Source organism: Rhinopithecus bieti, unplaced genomic scaffold (assembly GCF_001698545.2).
Source record: "Rhinopithecus bieti isolate Rb0 unplaced genomic scaffold, ASM169854v2 scaffold_10347, whole genome shotgun sequence".
NCBI classification, from domain to species: domain Eukaryota; kingdom Metazoa; phylum Chordata; class Mammalia; order Primates; family Cercopithecidae; genus Rhinopithecus; species Rhinopithecus bieti.
Genome location: NW_016806836.1, coordinates 2,082,263 through 2,104,355, shown reverse-complemented (window position 1 = coordinate 2,104,355; position 22,093 = coordinate 2,082,263). Strand labels below are relative to the sequence as shown.

Genomic DNA, 22,093 nt, shown 5'->3' with positions numbered 1-22,093 from the left:
CCCGCAGCTGCCCTGAGGATAAAAGATAAAACAAAGCTGGGGAGGCGCTGAGATTATCAGGCCTGCTGCACGGGAAAAGGGCAGTATGCAGCAGGGGACCTGGGCTCCAGGCCCCATACTCAGAGACCTCTGAGGGAGGCAGAGGCAGGCAGATCACTTGAGCCCAGGAACTCGAGACCAGCCTGGGCAATGTGGCCAAATCCCATCTCTACAAAAAATACAAAAATTAGCTGGGTGTGGTGGCGAATGCCTGTAGTCCTAGCTACTGGGGAGGCTGAGGTGGGAGGGATGACCTGAAACCAGGGAGACGGAGGTTGCACTAAGCCAAGATAGTGCTGTTGCACTCCAGCCTAGGCGACAGAGTGAGACTCCATCTCAAAAGAAAAAGAAAGAAAGAAAGAAGGAAAGAGAGAGACAGAGAGAGAGAGAGAGAGAGAGAGAGAGAGAGAGAGAAACCTCTGGCAAGCTGTGTGGTTTAGCCAAGTAACTCACCCTCTCTGGTCCTCAGTTTCCCTGTTTGCCTACTTCCCATGTATGAGGTTCAAATCAGATTGTGCAATCCTGCGAACACTGTAGGAACAATAATCATTATGTAAGTGATCACTTCATCAGCCCTTGCTCTATGCCAGGCACTGGACGAGGATTCTTACAAGAGCTGCAAAATTAGTTTTAGCAGTACTGTTCCTGTTTTACATATGAGAAAATCTAGGCTCAGCGAGGTCAGATTCCAACCCAAATCACACATCTTCTCCTGGCCTTCGTTTTCTTTCGGGAGACATGGCCTCCCTAATATCGCATAATTACTTTGTGAAGTTAAAGAGCGTTGGGTGGAAATTAGTGGGGCAGATTGGAGATGACGTGGGTGGGGTGGGAGGATTCCAGGAGGGTACGCGCCTGGCCGGACTGGGATGATTTTGCGGCAGGCCTGGGACTCCCTCAGGCTGACCCAGGCTTCCCAAGTCCCTCCTAGAGCCAAGGGCCCGGGATTCTCAGGAGGCTCGGGCGAGCGGGCGGGGCAGGAGGCGGGGCGGCAGCAGGAAGCGGCCCGAGCGGCGCTCGGAGCGGCCTGAGCCCAGCGGAGCCCTGCAGAGCCCGGCCGGCCTCCATGGGCTGCGGGGGGCTGCACCCGGACCCTTGGGGCGCGGCACGCCCCTGAATGCACCGTGGGACGCAGGAGGTAGAGGCGCACCAGGCGGCGCAAGAGACGTCCCGAGCCCCTCCGGGCAGGAACGCAGTCCTAGGCTAAGTGGGTTGCGGGGAAAGCGAAGCGAGCTGGATCCCCTGGTTCGCAGGACCTCGGACTGCCAGGGGCTGGGGCCTCCGCGCGCTCCTCCTCTCTGGTCCGGGCCCCGCCCCTCCTCCTCCTGAGCTGGGCTGGGATCCTCCTCCTCCTCCTCCTCCTCCTCCTCCGGGACCTGGGACACAGCGTCGCGCTCTCCCCCCAGGGTGCCATGGCTTCCCGGCTCCTGCACCGGCTGCGGCACGCCTTGGCAGGCGACGGCCCCGGGGAGGCGGCGGCCAGCCCAGAGGCCGAGCAGTTTCCGGAGAGCTCAGAGCTGGAGGACGACGACGCCGAGGGCCTGTCCTCCCGACTCAGCGGCACCCTCAGCTTCACCAGCGTTGAGGACGACGAGGACGACGAGGACGAGGACGAGGACGACGCGGAGGCTGGCCCTGACCCGCTGCCCCTCGGGGATGGGACGTCAGGAGAAGACGCAGGCGAGTGCAGGAGGACGGAGGCGGGAACCCTGGGGCTGGATTAGGCCTCTATCCCTGCTGCGTTCCCAGAGCATCCAGGGCGCTGAGTTGATCCAGCTGAAACTCCCACACTTCTTAAAGAGCCTGGGCCACCTCTTGGTTGTGTGACCTTGAGAGAGTCTTAACCCCTCTCTGAGCCAAGTTTTCCCTTGTGTCAAGTGGGAGAACTCACTCTCATCTCAGAATTGGCTGCGGGCATTAAATGTACAGGGCCTGGGATCCGAATGGAAATGATGTATTAGCGATATTTTGAGGGTGGAGCTGTTAATTTAGCCCCTACTGTCTGCCAGGCACGGTGTTTGGCTTCTCGGTGCCTCTCTGCCCCAAAGTTTCCATTTCTGTAAAATGGAGGTAAATCCTGCCTCACATTGGGAGGATGAGTGAGGCCACGGCAGTGATTGATGTCGACCCTGGCCCTAGGCCCATTGATATGACTGGTCATGTGTCTGCAGAACGGAGCCTCCCACCTGATGGGCAGCGGGGCAGTCAGCTCCTGGCGCGGCAGCTGCAGGATTTCTGGAAGAAGTCCCGGAACACCCTGACACCCCAGCGGCTGCTCTTCGAAGTGACCAGCGCTAACGTTGTCAAGGACCCGCCCTCCAAGTACGTGGTGAGTGAGGGTCCAGAACCCCTGGGCTGTGAGTCTAGAAGTATGGCTATGAGCAAGTAGGGAAGACCCCAACTTCCTGAGGGGTCTATGCAGTTATAAATGGCTACCTCGTTTACAAATGGGGAAACTGAGGTCAGAAAGGGGATGTAACTTGAGCAGATCCTCACACAAATGACTTAGTTTCCTTGAGACTGAGTGAAGTGGGGATTAAGGACCTTCCTCTTATCCTGGTTTTGAGACTAAGAGAACTGGTGTGTGCACTTCCCTACCTAGCCCACAAGGTTTTTGCAAATTGTAGCAAGATGTAAGATAGGGAGAGACAGATGTTATCTGGGTCAAACTGGAGATCCAAGTTGCATGAGCTGGTGGTTAAGTAAATAGGCTTTCAATCCAGACCAACCTTGACTCCCACTTATTTCCAGTTGTTTGACTCTGGGTGAGTTGTTTAATCTTGGTCATGTTCCGTTTCCTCATTATAGCAATGGGGAAAATGCAGAGGATTACAGCAGGAGTTAAATGAGACAGTGGACAAAAAGCCCTTAGCAGTATGCCTGGCATTATGAAGTGCTGAATGAAATGGTAGCTATGTCATTATTATTTAACTTTGGGTTGAAAATGTTTATCATCTAGGGCCTGCTGTGTCCTTATAACACACAGGTGACTCAGTTCTCAAGCACCCGACCCTGTACAGAATAGTCTTGTTCTAAGGGCTAGACTTAGGGGGTTGGTGGAGGTTAGGATGAAGAGCAGTGTTGAGGAGGACCTTGGAGTCCCTTGCTGTTTTCCTTGCTGTTGAGAGACTGACTTGGAGAATGAGGTCTGCTCCTTTAATGCCCGCAGCAACTTCTGCTCCAGTCCCTTTTCAGGCCAGGCCTGAAAGGCGACTGAGCTGGCCACTCCTGTCAGTGGCAGCTCTCCATCTCTCACTCTCCTCCTCTTCACCACCCTTCTCCACCTCTGACTCAGCAGGAGGGGGCCTGGAGCCCAGTCCCACATCTGGGCCTCTCCACCCTTTTCTGTTGCTGTTAGTAAGCAAGGGCCACACCCATGGGGTGACTACTCCAATTTCAGCAGGGACCGACTTGGATTATTGAGTCTTTTAAAAATTTTTTTAAGACAGGGTCTCGTTCTGTCACTCAGGCTGGAGTGCAGTGGTGCAGTCATAACTCACTGCAACCTCCAACTGGGCTCAATTGAGCGATCCTCCCACCTCAGCCTCCCAAGTAGCTAGGACTACAGGTATGCACCACCACGTGTGGCCAGTGATGAAGTCTGAAGTGGCAAAGGTCTCAGAACTCTGGGGTGGACAAGGGTTCATACACAGGAAGGGGACACCAAGGAACAGCTCAGAGGCTGAGAGGAATGGGGGTGACTGTGGGTACCTGGATGGGAAGGGATGACAGGATAGAGCAGGATGGCCAAGTATGCCCCGGCCTGTGTCTGGAGAAGCAAGGCACCTCCTCTGTATGATGGGGACTCTAATTCCCCATTTAACTTGCGGGGGTGAAGGGCACAGGCTTTGGAGTCAGATCAACCTGGGTTTAAATCCCAGCTGGGCTGTTTTCCAGCTGTGTGACTTAGGGCAAGTCTTTGAGCCTGCTTTCTCAGCTGTCAGAGATAAGGACACCTTCCCTGCAGTGCTGTTGTGATGATTAAATGAAATCATAGATGTAAAGAGTGCTTGGTACAGCAGGAGGCACAGGGTAAGTGCTTGGGTAATGGAACCTCGATCATTATCACCCATCTGGCTGCACGTTACAAGGATCAATGAGATAATGGATACAAAATGTAAACTAGATGAACATAAAGGCTTATTATATAGACCAGTGTGTCCTGAAGAAAATTGGTGTCCTAAAGTGTGTCCTGCAGAAAACTGGTTCCCTGGAATGTTAATAGCTGTTTCTAAATAAAGGTTTTGCAGGCAATATGTTCTGAGAATGCAGTTAAATGAGAATAAAGTAAGTTTCTTTATTGTTAAACTTTTTTTTTTTTTTGAGACGGAGTCTCGCTCTGTGGCCCAGGCTGGAGTGCAGTGGCCGGATCTCAGCTCACTGCAAGCTCCGCTTCCCGGGTTTACGCCATTCTCCTGCCTCAGCCTCCCGAGTAGCTGGGACTACAGGCGCCCGCCACCGCGCCCGGCTAGTTTTTTGTATTTTTTAGTAGAGACGGGGTTTCACCATGTTAGCCAGGATGGTCTCGATCTCCTGACCTCGTGATCCGCCCGTCTCGGCCTCCCAAAGTGCTGGGATTACAGGCTTGAGCCACCGCACCCGGCCTATTGTTAAACTTTTTAATCCCTAATATTAATGTACACTGTGAATCTTCAAGAGGACAGAGTAGGCAAACCTAACTGACCAGGAGTGGCTAGAGCGTTGTCAGTTCCACAGAACAAATGTGAGAAAGATCTGGATTTGCTGTTAGGGTGCCTTTAAAATCTAACACTTGTTAACTCTCCTTTTAAACCCGTTGGCTTGGAATTATTGGTTAATCCCTATTCAGGTTCTCAGACCTGGGAGGTGGGGAGCTTAGTTGTCATCTTGCTCAGTGTTTTCCAAACCTCAGTCATTCCAGTACCTCCCTGATTCTTGTCCTATCTAAAATGCCACTTGTACTCTTTTCTTCTTAACATTTTTCTTTAAATGAACCTATTTTTTTTTTCTTTTTATTTGAGACAGAGTCTTGCTCTGTTGCCCGGGCGGGAGCGCAGTGGTGCAATCTCAGCTCACTGCAACCTCTGCCTCTTAGGTTCAAGCAATCCTTCCACCTCAGCTTCCTAAGCAGCTGGGATTACAGGTGCCCACCACCACGCCTGGCTAACTTTTGCATTTTTAGTAGAGATGTGGTTTCACTGTTGGCCAGGCTGGTCTTGAACTCCTGACCTCAAGTGATCTGCCCGCTTCAGCCTCCCAAAGTGTTGGGATTACAGGTGTGAGCCACTGCGCCCGGCCGAACCTATTTTTTTTCTTAAATAAATTTATTTATTGAGACGGAGTCTTGCTCTGTCGCCTAGGCTGGAGTGCAGTGGCACGATCATAGCTCACTGCAGCCTCGAATTCCTGTGCTTACATGATTCAGCTGCCTCAGCCACCTGAGTAGCTGGGACCACAAGTACCCAACTAATTGTTTTTCTTTTCTTTTTTGTTTTGTAGAGACAGGGTCTTGCCATGTTGCCCAGGCTGGTCTCGAACTCCTGGCCTTAAGCAGTCCTCCTGCCTCAGCCTCCCAAAGTACTGGTATTATAAGTATGAGCCACTGTGCCCATCCTTTAAGTAAGTTTAAAAGACAACTTCATAGCACTACTGCATGTGGAAAGTCTCACTTGCCACAGAGAGAAGCTAGCCATAAAAATAAAAGTAGTGGGCCAGGCACGGTGGCTCACGCCTGTAATCCCAGCACTTTGGGAGGCTGAGGCAGGCAGATCACCTGAGGTCAGGAGTTCGAGACCAGCCTGGCCAACATGGTGAAACCCCGTCTCTACTAAAAATACAAAAATGAGCCAGGCGTCGTGGCGCATGCCTGTGATCCCAGCTACTCGGGTGAGTGAGGCAGGAGAACTGCTTGAACCCGGGAGGCGGAGGTTGCAGTGAGCGGAGATTGTGCCACTGCACGCCAGCCTGGGTGACAGGGCGAGACTAAATAAAGTAAGTAAGTAAGTAAATAATAAGTAGTGAAAATGAAACATCATTAAATCTTGCCTAGATGCTGTTGCCTGAAGAAGGCCCTGACCTGAGATCCATTTTCTGGCTCTTTTCTAAAAATGGAGATGAGAAGTGTTAGAGAAGTAGGGTTTTTTTTTTTTTTTTTGAGGCAGAGTTTCACTCTTGTTGCCCAGGCTGGAGTGCCATGAGCAATCTCGACTCACTGCAACCTCCGCCTCCCAGGTTCAAGCGATTCTCCTGCCTCAGCCTCCCAAGTAGCTGGGATTACAGGCATGTGCCACCATGCCCAGCTAATTTTGCATTTTTAGTAGAGACTGTTTCTCCATGTTGGTCAGGCTGGTCTTGAATTCTCGACCTCAGGTGATCCACCTGCCTTGGCCCCCCAAAGTGCTGAGATTATAGGTGTGTGCATGAGCCACTGCAACTGGCCCAAGAAGTACTTTTTAAAAAACCAAACTGAGAGCTGGCCGGGCGCGGTGGCTCACGCCTGTAATCCCAGCACTCTGGGAGGCCAAGGCGGGCGGATCACAACAAGGTCAGGAGATCGAGACCATCCTGGCTAACACAGTGAAACCCCGTCGCTACCAAAAAATACAAAAAATTGTGGTGGGCACCTGTAGTCCCAGATACTCAGGAGGCTGAGGCAGGAGAATGGCATGAATACGGGAGGCCGTAGCTTGCACTGAGCCAAGATTGTGCCACTGCACTCCAGCACTCCAGCCTGGGCGACAGAGCAAGACTCTGTCTCAAAACAAAAACAAAAATAACAAAACTGAGAGCTTCTCAATTTGTAGTCAGAAAGATTAAAAACAATTAGGCTGGGTGTGATGCTCATGCCTATAATCTCAGCACTTTGGGAAGCCAAGGTAGGAAGACTGCTCAAGGCCAGCAGTTCAAGGCTAGCCCTGGCAACATAGGGAGACCTCCATCTCTACAAAAAAAAAAAAAAAAAAAAATTATTTTTTAAATAGCTGGGGTGGGTGGTGGTGCATGCCATAAGTCCTAGCTACTTGGGAAGGCGAGGCAGGAGGCAATGCTTGAAGCCCGGAGGGTTGAAGCTGCAAGTACCTATAAATGGTACCCACTGCACTCCCAACCTGCAATGAGTGAGACCCTGTTCTCAAAAAAAAAAAAAAAAAAAAAATTAAAAGGGGAACCACCTCCTGATTCTGATGCAGTGATATTTACTCTAGTGCACACCACCTAAAAACCTCAGGTACCGGCCAGGCGCGGTGGCTCAAGCCTGTAATCCCAGCACTTTGGGAGGCCGAGATGGGCGGATCACGAGGTCAGGAGATCGAGACCATCCTGGCTAACACGGTGAAACCCCGTCTCTACTGAAAATACAAAAAAAACTAGCCGGGCGAGGTGGCGGGCGCCTGTAGTCCCAACTACTCGGGAGGCTGAGGCAGGAGAATGGCGTGAACCCCGGAGGCGGAGCTTGCAGTGAGCTGAGATCCGGCCACTGCACTCCAGCCTGGACCACAGAGCGAGACTCCGTCTCAAAAAAAAACAAAAAACAAAAATAACCTCAGGTACCAATACTTGTACATGTCTCATTTTTGGACAAACACTGACTTGACCGAGCACTTCCTTCACTAGAAACAGAAGCGGACCCAGAGGGGATGACCTTGCCTGAGGTCACACAGGGAGGGAGTAGCTGACCTTGGGTTAGAACTTGAGTCCTAGGCCAGTATACTTTTCACAGTTATGGCAGTTGTAGCTATCTACAGACCTGTCCTCTGGGTCTAGTTTGGAAAATCCTGACCGGGGATGTGGAGGCCAGGTGTCCAAAGTGGAACAAGCTCCACGCTGTTCCTAAAGAAGACCTAAGAGATTGGCCTGGGTTTCAGCTCTTGTCTGGTTTTCCAGCGGGGGCTGTCAGAAGAACTAACTGTTCTATGGGAAGGGAGTACAAAAAAAGGGGCAGCAGCCCTGGGCACTGAAGCTCATCTCTGTCTTTCTCTCTTCTTGCTGCCTTGGGCCTGGGTCATTTCAGACAAACCTCAGGTAAGATGGGACTGGGCTTCCCCGCCACTGTGGCAGCAGCTCCCGCCCTCCTGGGTGCTATCCCAGGGGTGAAAGGAAGAGGTGGGGAGGCACAGCTGGGAGTGTGGGGGATGGGGAGGGAACGGGCCCATGGACAACTTGCATTTGCCCTGACACCCACCCTCCCTGCAGCTCTACACCCTCGCCGTGATAGGCCCAGGGCCGCCAGATTGCCAGCCAGCCCAGATCTCTCGCCGTTACTCGGACTTTGAGCGGTTGCACCGAAACCTGCAGCGGCAATTCCGGGGCCCAATGGCTGCCATCTCCTTCCCCCGTAAGCGGCTGCGCCGGAATTTTACTGCAGAGACCATTGCCCGCCGTAGCCGGGCCTTTGAGCAGTTTTTGGGTCACCTGCAGGCAGTGCCTGAGCTGCGCCATGCCCCAGACCTGCAGGACTTCTTCGTGCTGCCAGAGCTGCGGCGGGCACAGAGCCTAACCTGTACTGGCCTCTATCGTGAGGCTCTGGCACTCTGGGCCACTGCCTGGCAGCTGCAAGCCCAGCTGGGCACCCCCTCTGGCCCAGATCGCCCCCTGCTGACCCTGGCTGGGCTGGCCGTGTGCCACCAGGAGCTGGAAGACCCTGGGGAGGCCCGGGCATGCTGTGAGAAGGCCCTGCAGCTGCTTGGGGACAAGAGCCTCCACCCTTTGCTGGCACCCTTTCTGGAGGCCCATGTTCGACTCTCCTGGCGCCTGGGCCTGGACAAACGTCAATCAGAGGCTCGGCTCCAAGCCCTGCAGGAGGCAGGCCTTACCCCTACGCCACCCCCCAGTCTCAAAGAATTGCTCATCAAGGAGGTGCTGGACTAACCCTTGCCTAGATTTAAGGCCACTGTGAGGAGAGAGGCTGCCCCAGAATGCAGGGGAAGGACCCAATGAGGACAGAATAGCTGGGAGCCCCTAGAAGTTCCAAAAGAGAATGTGAAGCAGATCAAGGAAACTTCTGTTGAGCTGGGCTCAGGATGAGCTTTGGCTGGGGTTGCCCTGGTATAGTACAGGGAAGAAGTCTGACACGGTCTCTCCAGCTTATAAACAGCCAAGGGGCTGTGGCACAGGTCAGGGGCACTGTTCCCTTGTTGGTGGGCCCCCAAGCTGGCGAGGCCTCCTGGTTGAAGGCCAGGGACTCTGCCCTGGAGTCCTGGAGTTGAGGGATGAAGGCAAGGTCTGGCCCAGGGGAATTAAAAGCCAGCCACTCCAGTGGTATCAGTCTCTTTATTGGATGTGAGAGCCAAAAGGGACTGTAACTGCTGTCTCAGGAATGGGGATAGATGGGAGGTTATTGAAGCCCCAGGCCAAGCTGGTACCTCTGGCTACAGCTTGCTCTCTGAGACCTGGGGCTTCACTCGGATCACGCCCTCCTGGGCACAGGTCACAGCTAGGACTCCATCCTGACGCCACAGCCGCCCATGGACCAGCCCCCGAGAGCCACCTGTGGGTGAGGTGAAAGGTGAGGATGGCCTGCTTCAGAACAGCCAAACGCATTTCTTTTTTTCTGAAACAGAGTCTCACTATGTTGCCCAGGCTGGTCTCAAGCTCCTGGGTTCAAGGGATCCTCCCGCCTCAGCCTCCTGAGCAGCTGGGATTAGAGGCTTAGCACAGCACCACGCCCGACCTCCAAGTGGACTTCTTGAAAAGGGTGTGACCCAGGGCAGGGCTGCCCCACACAAGGGTGCGCTGAGTGTCGTAGCTGCTCCAAATGCCCCTTCTTGAGCTTATTATGGACCATCATTGAGGGGTAACTCCTCCCACAGGAACCCCACTTGACAGTTTAAAAGCACTTTCACACCTCTGCTCGCTTCCTCAAAAAGATCACGGAGGGAGGAGCTCTGAGAACAGTCTCCTTCAACTGCTTGGCCAAGCAGAACTGCTATACCTCTGGCCACTTGTGTTAGGGAACCTATTGGCTCCCTGTACAATAAATCAAGCCACATCCTCCAAGTGGTAATTCATGAAAAATATCCCCACTACCACCACCAAGGGGAAGAAGGGGCTCAGCAGAGAGGAATTAAAGCCATGAGGTCTCGCCTCTTCCCTCCCCACCTGGAGATTCTTTCTCCCTTGCTGGCTTTGGGCCTGAGTTTGATGTTTATGAGGATGATTGCTGGTTTCCTTTACACATAGCAGAGCTCACTCAGTTCTCACCGTAGCCAAAGGAAGCAGTTATGTGTTGTCCAGTTTTCCAGACCAGGACTAAAATCCAGAGAGGGTCAGGAATTTGGTTTCATGATGAGGCCAAATCTGAACCCATGTCCTCACTTCAAGGTTATCAATCTTGGATTGATATGCTATTGGTACGTGAGAGTACCCCTTATCTGAGTATAACGAGTCCTTAAGTTTTTCCCTTGGTTTGTCAAGCAAAACCTTTCTTCATTTGAAATGTACTCCCTTGGAAAGGAGGTCAGGGTTCTGAAGCTAGACATTGATGAATGAGTCTTGTTTCTCTCTGTCCCCTGCAAGGAATGTCCAAGCAGTGAGGCCCTTAGGGACCACTGAATGCTCCAACCCCAATCAGGTTAATCAGAGTCACTTAGAGAACTTAAAAATACAGTTTCCTGGACCTTATCCAAGACCTACTGAGTCAGAATCTTGAGGGTGGAATCAGAATCTGTTTTGAAAAGGCGTCCCCAGATGGCAGTCTGATGGGCTGCCGGGTTTGGATACCATTGCTGTAATGTAACCCTCTTTGTTTAGACGAGGAAACAGGCTCAGATGGAAGACACGATTTGCCTATTGTAATAAAAAGAATCTGAACTGGTTCTGGGACTAGAACTGGGTCCCTGGGAGAAGGTGAATCACATTCCCAGCACATTCTAGCAATTTAGAGCACAGCAGGTGTCCCAGCCTCACCCTCTCATTTTGAAGATGAAGATGCGAAAGCCTAGGAGGGAAGGAAAGGAAGTGACCTGTGCAGTGCCACACAGGAAGTCAGGGGAAGTCAGCATCTGCCACCCAAGGTCAGTGCCCTCGTCCCACACGGCCCCACACTCACCAGCCCAGGGGCTCTCGCACTCATAGAGCATCCAGTGGTCAGCTCGGAAGGGGGCGTGGAACCACATGGAATGGTCCAATGAGACCATGAAGTGCACCTTGTGCTGCCACTGGTGAGGCAGCAATGCAGTGCCCAAGAAGGCATAGTCGGAGATATAGGCGGCCACGCAGCAGTGCATCTTCATGTCACCCTCGCCTGCAACAGGTCCCCATCAGCCCTGGGCTCCTGGGCTTTCCAGCTCAGGACCTGCAGGGAGGTAGGGGAAAAAGGGACTCCCGTGCATGGGTGTGCAGACTGGTTGCTGCACAAGAGCACTTGGCCTACAGTGTGTATGTGTGACAGGGGTAAGTGCAATGGCGACATGGTGAGGGCAGGGGTGAGCACGGACTGAAATTCACCCAAGTCTCCCACGCTAGGCCCCAAAAGGGGTGTCATCTTCCAGTTTGCACAAAGACACTTTTAGCTGGACAACAACCCCAGTGAGGTGCCTTGCCTTCCTCAGAAAGGCCTTGTGTTGGGATTATAGTCACCTCCACATTCTCCCCATGCAAAGGGCTGAGAGGCCCCAGGTAAGAAGCTAAGCCAACTTCCCCATCATGCAGATAAGGAAACAGGCCCAGAGAAGGGAACTCGTGCCCAAGGTCACACAGCAAATGAGTGGTAGACCCCTTGGAGAGTGGTTTCCTCCCATCCCTGGGGTCGTCTTACCAATATAGCCCCGGGCTCGCACCCAGAACATCTGTTTGGGCTCCATTCTCTGCAGCTGGCTCAGGGGGGATGGGTTTATTGGCTTGATCTCAATGGGGACCTCCTGAGCAGCAATTCGATTGAGCGCCACTGGGTACCTCTTTTGGAGGTTAGGGTCCCTGAAAGTAAAGGGGAGAGGGATGGGGTGAGACCCAGGAAGAGAGGAAGTCACATCTGCATTACCTCTTCTGACTCCCCTCATTCTTCCACAGGGAAGATATCCTCAAAGCTCCCCTCCCCTCGTGCCAGGCAGGATAGTGCAGTGTTTGAATCCCTTCTTTGCCACTTATGAGCCATGTGGTCTTGTGCTAATTAGTAATCTCTCTGAGTCTATTTTCCCATCTGCAAAGTGTGGAGAATGATAGTAACCTACCTCATAACCAACACTGAAGTCAAGATCATGCATATCATGTATATCTAACCAACACATCATAGTAATAAGGCATACCCTATAATATGCTCTGTTCTAAGCATTGTACATACACAGTTGTATTCCTCACAACAACCCTGTGAGACAGGTACTATTACCCCCATTTCATCAGTGAAATAAGCAGAGTCCAAGTAGCTTGCTTAAAAACTGGAGAGACAGGATTTGGACTCAGGCAATCTGGGTCCACAGTATGATTATTTTCTGTTTTTTTAGAGACAGGGTTGTCTTCTCACCCAGGCTGGAGTACAGTGGCGCAATCAGCTCACTGCAGTCTCCAACTCCCAGGCTCAAGCCATCCTCTCGCCTTGGCCTCCCAAGTAGCTGGGACTAGAGGTGTACGCCACTATGCCTGGCTAATATTTTTGTTTTTTCTCTTTTTTGAGATGGAGTCTAGTTCTGTCGCCCAGGCTTGAGTGAGGCAGTGTAATCTCAGCTCACTGCAACCTCCGCCTCCCAGGTTCAAGCGATTCTCCTGCCTCAGCCTCCTGAGTAGCTGGGATTACAGGCATGCGCCACCATGCCTGGCTAATTTGTGTGTGCGTGCGTGTGTGTGTATTTTTAACAGAGATGGGGTTTCACCATGTTGGCCAGGCTGGTCTCGAACTTCTGACCTTGGGCGATCCACCTGCCTTGGCCTCCCAAAGTGCTGGGATTACAGGCACGAACCATTGCGCCCGGCCCTATTTAATTTTAATTAATGTAATATAGCCACAAGTGGCTACAGACTACCTTATTGAACAGTACAGATCTAAATTCAAGGTCCTTTAACAATGTCTTCCTCTCATTTCAGCAAACATGTGTCGAGTTGCAACCACACACCAGGCCCTGTGTTTTTTCTGTTAACAGTGATATAACTACAATTCACTGCCATTGTGCTAGTTAGTACTAGCATACTAAGTGCCTTATCTCTTTTATTTCATTTAATCCTCACAGCAACCTTATAAGGTAGGAATATGATTAGCTCCATTTTATAATTGAGACTACTGGCTCAGAGTGGGAAAGCAACTTGCCCAAACTCACATAGCTAGTAGGGACAAAATCTAGGATTGAATCCAGGACTTTCAGGTTCCCAAACCCACCTCCATCCCATCATACTCTGCTGCCTCCCCAGTATCTAGCATGAGATAGAGACACTCTCTCCTTATGATACAGCTAAGAAGTAGACAGGGGCCGGGCAAGGTGGCTCAAGCCTGTAATCCCAGCACTTTGGGAGGCCGAAAAGCGATCACGAGCAGGAGATCAAGACCACCTGGCTAACATGGTGAAACCCCGCTCTACAAAAAAAATACAAAAACTAGCCGGCGACCTGGCGGGGCCGCCTGTAGTCCCCAGCTACCTGGGGAGGCTGAGGCAGAACATGCGTGAACCCGGGAGCACCTCATGACTGAACCAGCCACTGCACTCCAGCCTGGGCTGACAGAGCGAGACTCCGTCCAAAAAAAAAAAAAAAAAAAAGAAGAGACAGGGCAGAAATGACCTTCCTTTTTTTTTTTTTTTTTTTGAAATGGATCTCCACTGTTGCCCAGGCTGGAGTCAGTGGCCGATCTCAGCTCCACTGCAACCCACCTCCCGGGTTACGCTATAATTTCTCACTGTCCACCCTCCCAAGTAGCTGGGACTACAGTCCCACCACCACGCCCACTAATTGTATTTTTAGTAAGATGGGTTCACTGTGTTAGCCAGATGGTCTCAATCTCCTGACCCGTGACGCCACCGTCGCCTTCCCAAAGTGCCTGGATTACCCGAGCACACGCCGCCTGGCCAAGCATTCCCATTTTTAGAAGAAACCAGGGCGGAAGGGGAGTAAGCAACTGTCCCACAGCAGGTGAGCATAACAGAGGCCACATCATGGCTAAATCCATTGCTGCCTGTCGGACCGGAGAGCCTTTCCACTGCACACATTTTCAAACTTTTATAGGATACTCAAACAAATAATTTTATACCAAGTATTCAAAATATCAACAGTTCCCTGTGGTCTAATGTTAGGGAAATACATATTTTATTTTGTATATACGTTTTATATAGCATAAAACATGCAGTCTGGATCCTGTAACCCAGCACTTTGGGATGCCAAGGCAGTGGTATCACTTGATCAGGATTGAGACCAGCCCTGGTCCAACCAGAGAAACCTGGTCTCCGTACTAAAAAGAATACAAAAATTAAGCAGGCATGGTGTGTGCCTGTAACGAGCTACTGGGGGGTGAACGCCCATGCATATCGCTTAACCTGGAGACAGAGTTTGCATGAGCCGGATCACGCCACGCCCTCCATCTAGGCAACAGAGTGAAGACTCGTCTCAACACAAAAAAACAAAAAAAAAGACCATGCACTAAGCAAAAGGCAGTGACCAATCAAAAAACAACAGCCATAGCCTGCCGCCCTCTAGAGGACACCACTCCTGGTCACATTTAAGTCCCTAAAGCTCTGGACCAGGTGCCCTGAGGAAGAGAGGAATCACTAGACTGGGAGGGATTTAAGCCAAGTGATTTCCATATATATTTACTTTTTTCCCAGAATATGGAAAATTATGGCTCTGCCTATAATCTCAGCACTTGGAGGCCGAGTGGGACACCTGAATCAAGATCGAGACCACCTGCCAACATGTGAAAACGCCATCCTACTAAAATACAAATCCCATCCTGGCTATACGTGTGAAACCCTCGTCCTACTAAAAATACAAAAAAAAAAAAAAAAAAAAAAAAAATACCAGCATGGTGGCAGTGCCTTAGTCCCAGCTACTCAGAGCTGAGGCAAGAGAATGGCGTGACCCAGATGCGAGCTTGCAGTGAGCGAGATCGCCACGCACGTCCAGCCGGGCAAACAGAGGAACTCCGCCAAAAACAACAACAACAACAAAAAAAATAGCCGGCGTGGAGCGGACCTGTAATCCCAGCTACTTGGACGAAGGTGGGAGAATCGCTGAGCCTGGGAAGCAGAGGCTGAGACCAAGATGCGTGTCACTGCCTCCACCTGAGGGCAACACAAGCAAACTCCGCTCAAAAACAACATATAAACAACACAAAACAACATATTAATATTATGGTTATATATGGTAATTATGGTATAGTTGTAATTAGTGTTGATGTGTGTGTACATATGTATATACATGTATATATGTGTGTGTATGTATATATGTGTATATGTATATATGTATGTATGTGTGTATATATATGTATGTGTGTGTGTGTGTGTGTATATATATTTTTTTTCTTGAGACAGAATCTTGCTCTTGTTGCCCAGGCTGGAGTGCAATAACATGATCTCGGCTCACTGCGGCCTCCACCTCCCAAGCTCAAGCGATCCTCCCACCTCAGCCTCCTGAGTAGCTGGGACTACAGATGCGTGCCCCCGCGCCCGGATAATTTTTGTATTTTTTGTAAAGACAGGGTTTCATCATGTTGCCCACGCTGGTCTTGAACTTCTGGGCTCAAGTGATCCTCCTGCTTGGGCTTCCCAAAGTGTTGTTATAGGTGTGAGCCCCCACACCCAGCCCCAGCTTTATTTTTAAATTAGAGATGGAGTCTTGCTGTGTTGGCCAGGCTAGTGTCCAACTCCTGGTCTCAAGCAGTCCTCCTGCCTTGGCCTCCCAAAGTGCTGGGATTATAGGTATGCGCCACCGCATCCGGCCAAGCCCTTCATTTTATACCATGGCCCAATACAGACACACACCAGGAACACACACAACTAAACCTCAAGTTTCACAAAAGGATTCTTGCCCTTAATACATACATATTATTCACTCCAATATCTTCTTTTCCTTTTTTTTTTTTTGAGACAGAGTCTCGCTCTGTTGCCCAGGCTGGAGTACAGTAGTGCAATCTCGGCTCACTGCAAGCTCCACCTCACGGGTTCACGCCATTCTCTTGCCTCAGCCTCCCGAGTACCTGGGACTACAGGTACCCACCACCATGCCTAGCTAATTTTTGTATTTTTAGTAGAGACGGGATTTCACTTTGTTAGCCAGGATGGTCTTGATCTCCTGACCTTGTGATCCACCGGCCTCGGCCTCCCAAAGTGCTGGGATTATAGGCATGAGCCACCCCACGCCCGGCCCCAGTATCTTCTTTTCTAATCTGTATTTTTTAAATGCTGGTCAAGACCCACTGAAGGATTCCATATCCCACAAACAGATAGGAGCTGCATTTTGAAAAGTCTGCCATGGAGCCTCCAGGTTTCTCACCTTAAATACTGGTCAATGAGGGTCTCACAGTCAAGCAGCTCTTCTGGTGGTGGCACAGTGGGCATGGAGAACTGGTGCTGCATAGGGCTGGGCTGGGCCTGCTGGAAAGAGGCCTGGCAGATGAAGATGGGCTTCCCATGTTGCACAGCCTTCACAGAGCGCACCGAGAAGCTCGACCCTGTTCGTGTCCGCTCCACTTGGTACAGTACTGGCACGTTCGGGTCCCCTGCAGTAGGCACAAGGGCACAGTGGGTCCACAGGCCCTGTCATCATGACAATGCCTGACAGGTACTCTATTACTCATCTTCCATTCCATTTCATCTCGGTAACTACTCACTGAGGTCTGCTAAGGTCCAGGCACTAGAGATACAGAGAGACCACCAAGCCCTGTCATCGGCCTGCTCCCTGTGCAGGTGGAGCTTTTCTTTAACAGCACAAACTGCAGAGACATTGACAGATTCCTTGCATTCAAATCCTGGCTCTACCACTCACCAGCTGTGTGACCCTTCACTTCTCTGAGCAGTGTGCTCATCTGCAAACTGGGGATCATCATGGTGCTCATCGCTTACAGGATTTTAATGAAATGAGTCCATAGTTGTAAAGTGTTTAGCATAATATCTGGCACACAGTGAGGGCTCTATATGTGTTTGTTAAATAAAATTAATACTCCTTCCAGCCGGGCGTGGTGGCTCAAGCCTGTAATCCCAGCACTTTGGGAGGCCGAGACGGGCGGATCACGAGGTCAGGAGATGGAGACCATCCTGGCTAACATGGTGAAACCCCGTCTCTACTAAAAAATACAAAAAACTAGCCGGGCGAGGTGGCGGGCGCCTGTAGTCCCAGCTACTCGGGAGGCTGAGGCAGGAGCATGGCGTAAACCTGGGAGGCGGAGCTTGCAGTGAGCTGAGATCCGGCCACTGCACTCCAGCCTGGGTGACAGAGCGAGACTCTGTCTCAAAAACAAAACAAAACAAAACAAAACAAAACAAAAAAACTCCTTCCTTCTATCTTGCTCCATCTGTGCCTGGGATTTTGTCATCAGTCCCAAACCATTATTCTAGATCAGGGAGCAGTAAATCTAGTCTCCAGCCTGTTTACTGTTTATTCTGTTGTTGTTTTCTTTTTTGAGAACAAACAAAGGCTATTTATTCAGAGCTTGTTCTTTTTTTTTTTTTTTTTTTTTGAGATGGAGTCTTGCTCTGTCACCCAGGCTGGAGTGCAGTGGCATCATCTCGGCTCACTGCAACCTCCACCTTTCAGGTTCAAGCGATTCTCGTGCCTCAGCCTCCTGACTAGCTGGGACTACAGGGGTGCACCACCACACCCAGCTAATTTTTTTTTTTTTAGAGACAGAGTCTCGCTGGGTCACCCAGGCTGAAGTGCAGTGGCGTCATCTGGGCTCACTACAACCTCTGCCTCCCAGGTTCAAGCCATGCTCATGCCTCAGCCTCCTAAGTAGCTGGGACTATAGGCGTGTGCCACCACACTCAACTAATTTTTGTATTTTTAGTAGAGATGGGGGTTTCACTATGTTGCCCAGGCTGGTCTCGAACTCCTGACCTCAACTGATCCACCCACCTCAGCCTCCCAAAGTGCTGGGATTACAGGCATGAGCCACTGTGCCCAGCCAATCAGAACTTGTTATAGCAGGAAGTCAACCACCATCACTTGCTTTTGGCAGGGACTTAGAGGCAGGCAAAGGAATGGGAACGCTCTGTAATGGAAAAAAAGGCTTCAGGGAGGCTCTGATTGCAGGCTGTTGGCATGGGGAAGCTGTTGGTGGGCTAACTAGAAGCACGACATCTGGCTGGGCACGGTGGCTCACGCCTGTAATCCCAACACTTTTGGAGGCTGAGGCAGGCGGATCTTCTGAGGCCAGGAGTTCAAGACCAGCCTGGCCAACATGGCAAAACCCTGTCTCTGCTAAAAATACAAAAAATTAGCCAGGCATAGTGGCACACGCTTGTAATCCCAGCTACTCAGGAGGCTGCGGCAGAAGAATTGCTTGAAGGTGGGAGGTGGAGGCTGTAGCAGAACTGCTTGAACCTGGGAGGTGGAGGCTGCAGTGAGCCAAAATTGCGCCATTACACTCTAGCCTGGGCAACAAGAGTGAAACTCTGTCTCAAAAAAAAAGTGGGACATCCTATGTGATTGGTTAGGGGTACATATTTGGCTTTCTCTGGTTGGTCCTAAGTTGGAAGCAGGGGCAAAAATTAGGGCAGCTATCAGTTATTAATCAAGTCCTGGCTTTGGGGGCCAATTGTTACACTGGTCATTATTTGGCTTGCTGGACTGGTTGGTAAAGATAGTGGTCTGACTTCCTACAAGTCTGACTTGTGGACAGTAGACTGGCTTCCTGTGCTGGTTGCTGCTATTGTGCATCAAAGTTCTGTTTTTCTACATGGTCGAGCCACTGTTTGTTTGTATATTCAGTCTCTCCCAGGCAAGGTCAGCTGTCAGTCACTTCACCCCTGATGTATATGGAAGCCATTTGGTCCTTCACTGTCAGGTGTCTCTGCTCCAAAGCAGAGTGGAAGAGCTTGGGCAACACAAGGAGACCCTGTTTCTACAAAAAATAAAAAATAAAAATTAGCTGGACATGGTAGCATGTGCCTATGGTCCCAGCTAATCAAAAGGCTGAGGCAGAAGGATCAGTTGAGGCCAGGAGATCAAGGCTGCAGTGAGCCATGACTGCGTCACTGTGCTCCAGCCTGGGTGACAGAGCAAGACCTTGTCTCAAAAACAAGAGCACCGCCACCAGGGTAGAAGGCACTGGCCAGGGATAAGGCAGCCAACAACAAGCAGGTGAGGGAAGATTTGGAGAGGAAGAGAACTTCCCTGGTTTCCCTGAAGTTCTCACTTTGTCTGAGTCAGGCCGGCCTTGGGGAACCCTGACATCTGGGCCATGAGACATCTTGGGGATGACTTTTAACCTTCAGATGAAAGAAGCAGGTCTAGAGAAGTGTTGCTTCCTTCACTCTGATGCAAACGGGGAGTCAATCGGGCCCCAGGGCTCAATCAACAGCAATAAACATCACTGTCTGAAGCCAACTGGCTTGCTCAGGTGTCTGTTATCAGGCACTGCCACCAGCAGATAATCAGAGTGGGATTCTATCAGAATCAGAGCGCTTCTATCAGAGTGGGAGCTCCTCAAGGTTAAAGGCGCTTGAGGAGGGCTTACCAAGAGTCCAGACACCAGAGAGAGCTACTTGTGCAGTCTGCTTTCAGACCCTGGGAAGGCAATCTCCCCTCCCTATCACCAAACTTGGGGAGAAAAAGCAAAAAATCCTCGAATCCAATCCTTGGTCTGCAGGTAAGCTAAAGTGCAGATGCCTGAAGAGGATCACAGAACCTTCAGTTCTCTGGTCTACCTTTCAGTGTGAATGAGTTCCAGCCCTATTCTTGAAAATTGTTATTGGAGCACAGGAGGTAGGCCCTGAGGCATACCGAAGGGAGTTAACGCTTATGGAGTGATGCAGGGTGCCAGACAGCACTGGACAGGAGAGTACGTTTCCTCATGTTGGTCTCACAATAACCATGTAGAGCCACTCTTACCCCCATTGTACAGATGAGGAAACTGTTGCCTTAAAATACAATTTTTTTGTAATAAAGTCATGCTCATTTGTTTACATATTGTCTATAGTTGCTTTCACTGGCAAAACCTAAAATGTTTACTATCTGGCCCTTCTAGAATGTTTGCTGATCTTGTTCAGAAATCTTTAAGCTCTAAATTTACCTCTATAGAGAAAACTAAAACAAAACAAAACCCAACTAATTAACGTTAAAATGAACGTTTTAGAAAATAACTGATATGATAAATGGCCAAGGACCAACCCTCCCCTCCCCATAACATCTTTTATTTAAAAATGTAATTGAAACATTTTTTGTTTTGTTTTGAGATGCAGTCTCAATCTGTCGCCCAGGTGGGAGTGCAGTGGCGCAGTCTTGGCTCACTGCAACCTCCACCCCCCAGGTTCAAGCGATTCTCCTTGCCTCAGCCTTCCGAGTAGCTGGGATCACAGGCTCAGGCCACCATGCCTGGCTAATTTTTTTTTTTTTTTAATGGAGTCTTGCTCTGTCACCCAGGCTGGAGTACAGTGGCACGATCTCAGCTCACTGCAACCTCCACCTCCCGGGTTCAAGTGAGTCTCCTGACTCAGCCTCCCAAGTAGCTGGGATTCCAGGTGTGCGCCACCACGCCCGGCTAATTTTCGTGTGGTTTTTTTTGTTTGTTTGTTTTTTTTAGTAGAGATGGGGTTTCACCACGTTGGCCAGGCTGGTCTTGAACTCTTGACCTCAGGTGATCCGCCCACCTTGGCCTCCCAAAGTCCTGGGATTACAGGTGTAAGCCACCATGCCCAGCCAAAAAACAGCATTGGTTTTAATATCTGATATAGCTGGCAGAGTCGCATCACAAACAGATAAGAGCGCTCCCCTTTTTGCCTTGCAGCCAGGAAGCTCGGAACTAAACGTATGAAACTGCAACAGTATGGCTTAGCCAAATTTTGACATGATCATTTCTCCCAAATCCCCTGTTACTACTGGCCTGATGTCCTTTGACTTTTAATATTCCCATAATAGCTACCAATTATTTTAGCTATCTTGCAGTCTTTCAAGACATAGGCAGGGGCACAAATAATAATAATAATTATTATTATTTTTTTTTGATGGAGACAAGTCTTACTCTGTCACCCAGGCTGGAGTGCAGTAGCATGATCTCAGCTTACAGCAACCTCCGCCTCCTGAGTTCAAGCAATTCTCCTACCTTAGCCTCCAGAGTAGCTGGGACTACAGGCACATGCCGCCATGTCTGGCTAATTTTTTCTATTTTAGTAGTGACTGGGTTTCACTGTGTTGCCCAGGCTGGTCTCGAACTCCTGAGCTCAGGTGATCCACCCGCCTCGGCCTCCCAAAGTGCTAGGATTACAGGCATGAGCCACCACGCCCGGCCAAATAATTATTAATTTTGAAATAGTAGCTTGGACACAGCTCATTTCACGCTGCTCCTAGATGGAGAATTTCCAAGAAAGAGCATCTTTTCCCCAAAACCTGGGATGGGTACCCTGGCAGCTCTCCCATTGTTTAGAATTATCGCCCAAGAGTTTAAAAGAGAAGCAAAGAAGCAGGAAAGAGTTTGGCACTCGAAGGCACATAAACCAGGTTCATATCCTGGCTCTGCCTCCTTGGGCACTGTGGGAGCTGGTTCCAAACCTCTTCGGGTCCCAGTTTCTTTAGGTAAGAATGATGGCAGGAATGCCTGCCATCCGTGTTTACTTACGAAGACTAAACAAGATAAGGCACACAATTATGCTCTGTATTATACAAATTTTAATTATTTTACAAAAGTTAATCATCAAAAACTAATATTTATGGAAAACTAGATTACGCCAAGCCCTGCACTAGATACTTTACAGGCAAAGAAAGATTCATAGCATTCTTCCATCACAGGATGAAGAGATTCAGAGTTCAATGCCCCCACCTCCACAAAACAAAACAGCCAGGTATTTCACTAGGCTGGAAGGATTACAATATCAAAAGGCTGGTACTCACAACCAAATTAAAGAAACAAAGCACATATTTACTCCCAACTAGCATAAAGATAAGAAGCTGGCTGAGCCCAAGGTTAGTATTCAAATACTTTATAGCAGTGACTGGGGGCCGAGAAGGCGGGGGG

General features: G+C 50.3%; 2 protein-coding genes across 7 annotated transcripts in view; one reads left to right on the top strand and one right to left on the bottom strand.

Annotated features, from left to right (window-relative positions):
• The first annotated feature begins 858 nt into the window (after nucleotides 1–858).
• On the top strand, nucleotides 859–10,411 carry SNX21 (sorting nexin family member 21). Of its 4 annotated transcripts, XM_017877936.1 has the most exons (5): nucleotides 859–1,177; nucleotides 1,446–1,719; nucleotides 2,211–2,368; nucleotides 8,027–8,037; nucleotides 8,209–10,411. In XM_017877936.1, exons 1-5 carry the CDS (start codon nucleotides 1,157–1,159, stop codon nucleotides 8,225–8,227), a joined length of 483 nt encoding a protein of 160 aa, XP_017733425.1. In that variant the 5' UTR covers nucleotides 859–1,156; the 3' UTR covers nucleotides 8,228–10,411. The 4 variants fall into 4 exon arrangements, with proteins under 4 accessions (XP_017733425.1, XP_017733426.1, XP_017733423.1 ...); XM_017877937.1 differs by lacking the exon at nucleotides 8,027–8,037 and having other exon boundaries at nucleotides 2,211–2,361; XM_017877934.1 differs by lacking the exon at nucleotides 8,027–8,037.
• The window catches only part of ACOT8 (acyl-CoA thioesterase 8), a 16,676-nt gene continuing 3,849 nt past the window's right edge, over nucleotides 9,267–22,093 (bottom strand). For all 3 annotated transcript variants that reach the window (XM_017877938.1, XM_017877940.1, XM_017877939.1), the window contains 4 exons: nucleotides 16,420–16,645; nucleotides 11,771–11,928; nucleotides 11,063–11,257; nucleotides 9,267–9,502 (listed from right to left, as the gene is read on the bottom strand). In XM_017877938.1, coding sequence (XP_017733427.1) covers nucleotides 9,384–9,502; nucleotides 11,063–11,257; nucleotides 11,771–11,928; nucleotides 16,420–16,645 — 698 coding nt within the window. In that variant the 3' untranslated portion in view covers nucleotides 9,267–9,383. The remainder of the gene's footprint in view (nucleotides 9,503–11,062; nucleotides 11,258–11,770; nucleotides 11,929–16,419; nucleotides 16,646–22,093) is intronic.